General features: G+C 37.4%; 1 protein-coding gene across 2 annotated transcripts in view; it reads right to left on the bottom strand.

Annotated features, from left to right (window-relative positions):
• Positions 1-8,878, bottom strand: part of dnm3b (dynamin 3b) — a 28,709-nt gene extending 19,831 nt beyond the window's left edge. The window contains exons 1-10 of one of the 2 annotated variants that reach the window (XM_087811779.1): positions 8,691-8,878; positions 8,097-8,445; positions 4,841-4,914; positions 4,525-4,674; positions 4,256-4,459; positions 2,789-2,887; positions 2,554-2,714; positions 2,217-2,359; positions 1,988-2,123; positions 726-793 (exon numbers count right to left, since the gene is read on the bottom strand). In XM_087811779.1, coding sequence (XP_087667905.1) covers positions 726-793; positions 1,988-2,123; positions 2,217-2,359; positions 2,554-2,714; positions 2,789-2,887; positions 4,256-4,459; positions 4,525-4,674; positions 4,841-4,914; positions 8,097-8,257 — 1,196 coding nt within the window. In that variant the 5' untranslated portion in view covers positions 8,258-8,445; positions 8,691-8,878. The remainder of the gene's footprint in view (positions 1-725; positions 794-1,987; positions 2,124-2,216; positions 2,360-2,553; positions 2,715-2,788; positions 2,888-4,255; positions 4,460-4,524; positions 4,675-4,840; positions 4,915-8,096; positions 8,446-8,690) is intronic. The other variant, XM_087811778.1, reaches the window with a different exon arrangement.
• Positions 8,879-10,378: the final 1,500 nt, after the last annotated feature.

Below are 10,378 nucleotides of genomic sequence, written 5' to 3' on the forward strand. Positions count from 1 at the left end.
ATATACAAATTACTGAATTAAAGAACCTAATTGAAACCTATTACATTTTTCAATATAGAAACTATTGAATTCAATTACTCAAAATATTATTCAAATAGAAAAAAGAACTGTTCAAAGTTTAAAAATATGAAACCTACATGTTTAACCATTGAATATTGTGATGGTACTGATGTACTTTCATACAAACAATATCAGGACAAAAAGTCTCCAGAAATCAATAAAGAAATACATATTAAATATATATTATGTAGCAACAAGAGAGAGATGTTTTTAAAGCAGTGGAATAAAGTAAGATATTTTATAGAAACACGAAAATAAACTTACAAATAACTTACAGTTACAGTCAACTCAGAGTTGAGTTAAAACTCACTATAAAAAATTTGAATCGAAAACTTTCTCTAACTTAAATGCATATGCAACTGATAACCAACATATATCAAGAAAAACACGTTGTAATAGAAGCTTCTGAGTGGAAAAACAGGAAGTAAAAATCAGTATTTAAATGTAAAGTCAACAAAGCTCCAGGGAAGCACATCATGGAGCTTCAAAGCTGCAGCGCATTAAGAAACCAACATAAACAATACTAACCAAATGTGAGCGCGTGCTATTAATAGATCCATTTACAATTACATAATCTCCTCCAACAAAAGCAAAGAACATTTCTTCTGTGTCCAAAGAAAAGTGATCTTCAATCTCTCACTGCAGAAAGAAATCCAGCCACTGACCTGATACCGTGGATGTTCTTGATGGCGTAGCTGATCTCGCGCCGCATTTCCTTCTCGTCACACTCGATCTGAGGAAAGAAACCACAGGAAAATAAGATTAAATCCAGGAAATCTGCTTCTATAACATGAAAGAACGGCAGATCTGAAGTCATGGTTTTAATTGAAAACTAAGGAGTTCTACTCAGTTTAAGTATATTTCAGTGGGATTTATGATGTCATTTTAAATGTGTATTTTTCATGTTTGATATCTTTCATTTATATTGATATATTGACTAAATATAAATGACTAATTAAACTGTATTATTTGATAAGAAGTAAAATATATTAACCATTAATAAACATTATAGAAAGAAAAAGAAAATCTTATATTCTTATGTTACCTGAAATTATTTGACAGTAAACAGTGAATTTTGCTTTAAACCTGTTAAAAATATAACATCTCCTGAATTGAAGACTACACAGAGTTGTGACAGAATATTATGGTATATTAGAATATTTAATCGTTAAATGTTACCTTTTTAATTTTTAAATATTAACAAAGTAATTAAAAAATGTTTTCCAATCATTTTATTATTGATTTTTAAAATATTTAATTAAATAATTTCTATATTGACAGGTTAAATGTGTAATGATTGAATAATTAAATCAGTAATTTGTATATTTAAAGGATACATTTTTGTTTCGAAATTGAAATAAAAACATTGAGTATTTTCAAAATTAATGATTAATAATAATTTTAATAATCAAAGGGCTTGATATTCTAATTTCAAAAATTCATTACCTTTTAAATTAAATATTAAAATGTTTATATTACTTATATTACTAGTGCCGAATCTGATATTGAATTAAAACGGCTATGAAAAAAAACAAAGCATTGAATTTAGGGAAACAAATGTAATCATTGGAATTGGAATATCAAACTCTATGTCTAAAAAAAATAAAAAAGTTTTGTTTTTAATTTAATTAAAAAAAATTAAAATCAACTTTTCAACATACAATTTATTTTATTTTATTATTCAATGAAAATTAATTCAACCTTTTAATATAAAAATGACTGAAATAAATTATTTAAAAAAGAAAAACGTATTAAACCATTCAATATAGAAACTATTATTATATAATTATTAAAAACAAAAACAAAAAAAATTCAAAGTTTCAAAATTTGAAATGTTAAATTCAATCCCTCAATATTCTGATGGCGCTGATATACTTCCATGGAACGTTGAGGGTGTTTTTCTGAGTCATATTTAGTGTTCGGTCACCTTGACCAGTTCGAACGGGAACCTCTCGTGGAAAATACGGTTAATTTTGGCGCCGCCCGACAGCTCCACCGTGTCCACCTGATCGCCCGATCCCTCGATCCTCTTCTCAAAGTCCACGGAGAACTGCTGCACCATCCTGGGCGGAAGAGGAAAACACTTGAGGTCAAAAGAAAGACCCATCCTGGGGGTCACTATGCATGACATGGATGAGGTCTGAGCTACTACTGACTGCAACAGCTGCTTGGTTTTGCGAGACGGGTCGTCCGGCCGGTATCCCCGGTATTCCTCGGCCTCCTTGTCCAGGGCCAACAGCTGGGACTGCAGCTTGCTGCGAAACTGTGGCAGGGTGTCTCGGATATGGTTGGTCAGTTGCTACGGCGACACAAAAAACACACGAGAGATTTCACATTTTCTATCACCTTAGAAACAAAAAAAAAAACGCCTCCATGTTCGAACGAACGATCCTCCTACTCGCAGCTTTTGTTTCACCTACGCTGATGTCACCCAAGGACGTATCTAGGTCGTCCTTCCATTAATTATTCAAAGTGCAGTAAATCCGCCGTCACCTCGTTGAGCACCCGCTGCAGGCGAGGGGTGCCCATCTTCTCGGCCATGTGTCGGTACGACGGGTGGGAGAAGAAGAACTTCCTCTCGGCCTCCATGGCGGCCTTGATGTCCTTCTTGCCGTCGATGTCTTTCTGGCTGCGGTTCACCACACCGATGTAGCCTGCAGGGGGCGAGCGACCTCGTGAGCCAAACGTTAACACAGACCAGATGAGTCAGCGCTTCTGACAGGAGCACCTCGTCGGAGCGGCAGCAGCTTGTTCTCCAGGATCTCCCTGGCGTCCGTGCCCTCGTCCATCAGGTCCAGCTTGGTGATCACGCCGATGGTTCGGAGACCTGGAGCACGAGTTAAGGGGTGGAAAAGATTGAATTTAAATTGAAATGAAGGCGAAACGTAATAGAAACATCTGATTAAACACGTAAACATATACAGTAGAAGCTGTTAGAAAATGTCGAAAGGCCGAAGTATCGCAATGTCATTTTACACAATACTGTATCGATAAAAAGAGTCAAATCATATTTTATGTTTGACTATCGTTCTCTAATGGTTTGCGGTTCAATTAAGTGTGTTTAAAATAAAATAATACGACACACATTCATTGAAATTAACATGCAAATATTCTCTGTGTTTCATTCATTTTGTTCATTCTTGTGTTGCAATTGAAACTCCGGCCACTAGATGGCAGCAGTTCCTTTAGCAAAGTCCTCCGCAGCTAAAGGAACAATATAATCCAGTAAGAGCCCAGTGATGACTGAGGATGAGAGGATACAGTCGATTTTAAAGCTGATGTTGGGATATATTTTGGTTACAAAACAAATGGAAGTAATTACGCTGTCAAGAGTCACGTGGTCTGTAAATTCAGTCAAGTACTCAACAATACTACAAACATATCCTCGTTTAGTATCACAATATATCGTATCGTTCTCCCTGTATTGTGATGCGAAAAGTATCGTATGCATTGACAAAAATCAGGGATGCACAACCCTAATATACAGTGGTCATGTATTTTTGCGGGGGTTACTTTATATTCCCCAACATTAAAATGAAAATCCATTTTATTTGAATTTGCAAACTAAACATTGCATATTCCATGATTAGCTGAATCATTTCCTACAGGAGATTTGTTTATTTTATTTTGAATGTTTGTTTTCATGCTTAAACACTCATTAAAAAAGATAAATGCAAATAAAATCAAAACAGTTCCCAAATTGCAAAGAAAATGAATTAACTCACTGGCACTGATAGGTACTATTAACTACCTACATACCTATTAATCTACATTAATTATTATATGCAATATTTATAATGCTATTTATTTATTATGTTTATACTATATTGCACTATTTTTAACTCATTAATATTTATATTTATACTTTTCATTTATATACATCTCTCTGCTGTGTTTTTTAACGGTTTCCAAGCAACGAAATTTCGTTGCTAGTCTCACTGCTGTGTTTTCTGTGCAATAAAAGAAAGTCTTAAAAGTCTAAAGTCTAAAGTATTTCCTTATAAAAATCATGCAGACAAGTTTAAAAATTAAAAATATACTCGTGCTTATTAGTGTGTAATTGTCTTTATGTCGTTTCCATTATGTTTGAATGTATTTGGTTCATTATAAGTGACTTTTGACCTTTAAAGAAAACACTTGTGTCTTCAAACATCCACTAAAATGATGAACGAAGGTCATGACGGCAGACCCTCACCTTGAGTGTCCACGTCCTTGGCGAGCTTCAGTGCGTCAGAGTTGGCGAGATCGGTGTTGGCGGGCGTGACGGCCAGGATCAGGCAGCTCTCCCTGGTGATGAACTGCATGATCATCTCCCTGATCTGCTGCTCGATGTCCACCGGCTGGTCTCCCACCGGCACCTTGGTGATCCCCGGCAGGTCGATGAGAGTCAGGTTCAGCACTGGAACAATGTGAGATTTAGTAGAAGCGGAAAAAAAGGGTTGAACAATGTGATTGTTGTCGCACCGTTCGGGGAGTAAACCCGCAGGTTGATGGGGACGGGCGATATTCCTTTGTTGGCCCCGGTCACCCGGTCCGTCTCGGCCTCGATCTCCTGACGTACCTCATCGAAATCTGTGAACTTCTTCCCTTTGCAGTGCAGAAATTCAGCCCATTCTGATGATGAAGAGAGTATTTTTTAGCACATTTCGGTGTGAATGAAGGAGAAATAATGTGTATCAAAGAGTACAATTTGAATAAGAGGAGGGGGAGGAATCGTTGTTTTTTTTGTTGTGTGTGTGTGCGCTTGCATGTGTGGGTGTGCGGATGCGGGGGCTCCCACCTGCAGTGGCGCTGATAAGCTGCAACACCAGGGGCCTGCGGGTGACAATACCAGATCCACGGGGCAGAAAGTCTCTGTGGGGAAAACAACCCAAAATGTTATCGGTCCTGCTGCTTGATCGACATAAAATCACAAGCTCTGGCTTTAACTAAGGGGTGATAGACAACATCTTTGCAGCGATACATCGGAATTTGTATCGCTGTATCGATATCTGACGGGACTGTATTAATAAAAAACTTCTGCAATTTATTTTATTTTATATTTGAGCTTTCAAGTCATATCATGACCATATTTGTTTTATGGTTTGCATAATAAAGTATGACTTTAAAGAAATCTATTTTTTATTTTACAATTTAAATGCAAATATTCACAGTGTTTGTTCATTTTTATGTTGCAATCAAACATCCGGCCACTGGATGGCAGCAGCCTCTAAATCTTGCGCAGCTAAAGGAACAAAGTCCCGTGATGTAGTAGTGGTAGTAGTATTTGTTTATCCGGGCATGTCAGTTTAAATCATCAGCATCACACTTCATTTTAGTAGTAATAGTAGTAGTAGCAGTATTTGTTTATGACTGAGAACGAGAGGATACAATCGACTCAATAAGCTTTTAAAGCTGATGTTTGGACATATTTTGGTTTCAAAACAAATTAAAGCAGTTACGACGTCAAGAGTCATGTTGTCTGTAAATTCTGCCACCAGAGTAAAGTACACGGACAATACTACAAATATATCCTTGTCCCTACATTATCACAGTGCATCGCAATAAATCTTATCGTCCATGTATCGTGATGCGTATCGTATCGCCAGATTCTTGCCAATACACCCCCTTTACTATCATTTTATATGCTTCTCACAGATGCCAGAATTGATTTGTGATGCTTGATCTGCCAATTGTCGTGAATTTAAAACGACACGCCTTCTCGTCCATTCAGCTTCTCGCAGGGAGATCTGTCCGCACAGATGGAGCATTGCTCAGCATCGCGAGCGTCAATGGGAACAGGACAAATCAATACCAGAAGTGTCGACTTGTGAGTCAAACACAATCGTGATCTAGTCTGTTTGTTTCTACTGTGAATAATGAGAGTTTCCTCAAAGTGATGCTGGCAAAAAAACAATCATTTATGAGACTCGTTTCTATGGTGATTGCATGAGGACAACTGGAACAAAAGAGATAGAAAAGGCTAAATTTAATTGAGTGCTGTACCTGAAAAACTCCTACTTGTGCATAACTTCATATGTTTGTCGATTAAAGTGTGTAAAGGATTTAAAGTATTTTATCCACATTATCATGAACTTGGTGCCTACAAAATTATTTGAATCATAAAAAAAATCTAATAATTCTGTGTTATTGTGTTTTGTGAGTGTGTAAAATGAGTTGTGTAACATATTTATAAAGAGAGTGTTTATGTGCATTAGTAGCTTTTTTAATGGCTTATGATGAACAAACATAATATTTTTCAATAAAGGTGCGTTTTCTTACAGGATAAAACACAGTAGATATGATTTACATGGACCTATAAATATTAATTGAATGCAATTCTTTTGAAATGGCTTTTAAAAAAAAAGACTAATTTGGCATAGAACTTTTTTTTTTCTTTATCTTTTATCCTTTTTCCTGAACACTTTAATTAATATATACTTGTTTTTTTTATTTTATTTTTGTTGTTAGATTTTTTTAATTTTTTTATTACTATATATCAGATAATAAGTAAGTATGACCTGGGGGCCAAATGTAAGGTAAGGTAAGTGGCCCATTGACTGTATTTGTGTGGCCCTCGTGAGGTCGAAGATTACATAGAAACTAACCATTTTTTAATATTCAGTTTTATTAACTATTTCCATTTTCAATATATGTCGATAACATCATTTTTTTCTTTGATTTCACTATTTATTGCCCCAATAAAGCATAAACTGAATATAAAAAATATTTGTTAATGAAAAATGCTTTTATATCAGATTTTTAAAAAGTTTTATAAAATATAATAAAATAATAATTATAGCATATTTAGCTTTATGTTAATACTTGATTTTATACTTAATTTAAGTTGAATTTAATACTTTTTAGGCTTGATGGCCGCTCACAACTGCCATTGTATAAAAGGTGGCACCTGAGGAAGTTTTAATTCTCCGCCCTTGCTATAAATAACAAAGAAAATGATCTTCAAAGCCGTTTATCTTCGAAAATACCTGAATGATCCACAGAGATGTTGGGAAAAAATTTAGAAAAAATATTGAGGAATCAAAAGAAAAGCTACACGATTATTTAGATAAAGAAAAACATTTTTAAACATTAGAGACAACATGATTTCATATTTCATTAATTTAAGTGATTATATAATGTACTGAAATGTGTCGTTTAAAGTTAGATTTGCTTCAAAGAGTATGGCTGAAAACAGGATCCCTAAAGCTCAAGACAAGTTAAATTCAATATTTATTTAATACATTATTAATTTAAATTGAAGACAACAATATGCCAAAAAGATAAACATAGGGTTATGGAAAATTGTTCCAAAATGTTCATTAAATAAACATAATTTTTTCACTCAACTGAAAAGTTTTCCTTGATTCCCACTGGATTTATTTTTAAAATGATCCTTCACAGTGTATTTTTTGTCGCTTTCAGCCATGAAGTAAATGTATGTCACAAATCACTTAAACAATCAAAACAATACTCAATAAAGTATATACTTTAAAGGTCATGATAACACTGAGAACAACACAGGAGTTCCAGAAAATCAAGGAAAAGCCTGCACAAATAAAAATAAAAAAATTAAATAAGTAAATAAATGTAACCACATATTTTAAGATTTTAAACAAAAATAAGGTGTATATGAAAATATTTTAAAACCTTAGAAAATGTGATTTAAGAAATTTTAATGCCAATTAATGACTTAATTTTAGATTCATGAGTGCAATGCCTTTTCAGGACTTTTTCGGAATCTGTGGACCCTGACAAATGAGTCTGTTCTGTTAGCTAAATAAGGTTTGTTAGAGGACAAAAATGCATTTTAGCTTAAAGGTCATGTATTTGGATATTTCTAGGGCGTCTGAGGAGTGTGGATTCTACTGTGCTGGGATCCCCAAGGTGACTCTGTAACCTAAATAAAAGCCTCCCTGGTTTGTTTCTAGGAGCCATCATGAAAGCATTGTGCTGGTTTCCCGAAGCCCTCACGAGAGCGAGCGAGAGAGAGATAGGCTTCTTATGTCATCCCCTGCAGGTCAAAGGATTATCCTATTTCTGCTGGTCAACAGTACCTGCCCACAAAGTTCTCCAGCACCGAGCTCTTCCCCGCACTCTGGCCGCCCACCACGGCGATCTGGGGAAGGTCCAGGTTGCAGGCCTGGCCGATGGAGCTGAACGCATCCTGCAGCTTGTTGACCAGCGGGATCAGCTCCTCCATGCCACGGTTACCCATGATGCCTTTAGTCGGGAAGGGATTCAGCGAGAGAGAGAGAGAGAGAGACAGCCCCGAGAGGAGGAGGGGGAGGAAGAGGAAGAGGAAGAGGACGAGGAGGAGGAGGAGGGGGATGTGGTTGCTATATTAGTCCGGGATGTAGTTGTGGATGTAGTGCAGTCATGGAGCCAAGCAAGGGTCTTGTCAGACTGTTGGGGGAGACACACAGAGAGAGACGTCAAGAGACAAGACAATTGCGCAGTTGCAACATCGCCATATAACCCACCCACTCCTCATATCCCCCCCACCCACCCCACGACCCGCTTGTACTTTCAAGGGCATTCGAGCTGCAAACACACTGCTAGCATCCGTGCTCTTGAACGCACCACCACCACGCAGACACAACGTCGATCAAACAGGTCCAGGATGGGGGGATGCTGTTGCTATAGCTTACCCTGTCTCAGGACGCGTCCCCGGCTGTCGCTGTCCAGTGCTGAAGATCAGACGAGCGACCGCCGCTTATTTTTTGTTGTTGTTGTTTTTGTTTAAAATAAAGATCCTCTAAAAATCGCGTCGGGTGTCAGAGCGGGCACACATTCGCCGATGACAGATGAATCATTTTTTCCCCTCCTCCCTTCTCTCTTCTCTCGCTTCTTGTGGAGAAAAAAAAATCGCCTCCTCGCCGCTGCTGCTGCAGCATATCGACGCGGCGAGCAGCCAATCACGAGCGACGGACAGAAAGCGGAGGACGCTTCCCATTGGCTGCGCGCCTACAGGTTAGGCCTACCTGAGCCCGCCCCCTGTTTACATCCGTGCAGTTTGCGTGTGAGTCATGCGGCACGGCTGCGCAACAGAGGAGGCGGACGCACACACACACACACACGCACACACACATCCCTGCGGTACAAACAGTCGTCAATGAATACATTTATTATTAATTCTAATAGAACCGTTAATAATATCACTGTGTGTTTCTCCTGCACTAAGCTGTCGTCTTCAAACATGACGGATGGATACGTCACTTAATAATAATAACCTGCACTTCACCTACTGAGTGAAGACATATCGATTAGTCGTTACTCATGACAGTCGGTCAGGCCGGACACAAGTGACACATCATCATCATCATCATCATCATTGATGATGGTGCAGTATTGTAGGAGAACACTGAGGGGCAGTGATGACCATGAATACTTTACCAGCAGTACCTTGAAAACAATCTTGTTGACAAAAAAATATTATGAAGGTTGTTAAAGTCATTACACAATGCTTTCATAGAAATGTTTTTTAATATACTATGATTACAGGTACACTTGTAGCAGTGGTAGTAGTTATATAACTAGTAGCAGTAGTAAGTAGGTAAGTAATTTATATTTGTAAACAATCAAAACAATACTCAATAAAATATATACTTAAAAGATCAAGACACATAAGACAAACACAGGAGTCTCAGAAAATCAAGGAAAAGCCTGCAAGAAGTGTTTTAAGATGTTTTTTGAAGGAATCAGTAGATCATCAAACACAGAGAGAGAGGAAGATTCTTCCAAAGCTTAGGAGCAACAGCCTGGAAGGATTTATCTACTCTGGTCCTGAACCGAGGATCCATCAGTAGATTCTGATCCACAGACCTCAGAGCCCGAGCTGGGGTGTAAGGCTGGATCAGATCACTGATGTAAGGAGGAGCCTGACCACGAATAGATCTGAAAGTAAGAACCAGAATTTTAAAGTTGATCCTGAAAGAAACTGGAAGCCACTGAAGAGATTTAAGGATCGGAGAAATGTGAGTTCTTCTACTAGAGCGGGTCAGAATTCTCGCTGCAGAGTTCTGTATCAACTGCAGGTGAGACAGCTCCTTCATAGTAGTAGTAGTAGTAGTAGTAGTAAGTAAGTAAGTAAGTAAGTAATTTTTATTTGTATAGCGCTTTTCCAGACCAGGGTCACAAAGCGCTTAAACAATCAAAACATGAAAATCTAGTACTAGAAGTGGTACTTGCATTAGTTTGGAGGTATTAGTACTGGTAGTAGCAGAAGGAGTAGGGGGGGTGGTGGTAGTGGTACCTATCAGTGGTTGTAGTACTGAAAGTAATGGTAATACAAGTCGTGGTACTGGTGGTAATAGTAAAAGTGGAAGTAGTAATAGTT

This window comes from Callionymus lyra, chromosome 16 (assembly GCF_982586985.1).
Source record: "Callionymus lyra chromosome 16, fCalLyr1.hap1.1, whole genome shotgun sequence".
NCBI classification, from domain to species: Eukaryota; Metazoa; Chordata; class Actinopteri; order Syngnathiformes; family Callionymidae; genus Callionymus; species Callionymus lyra.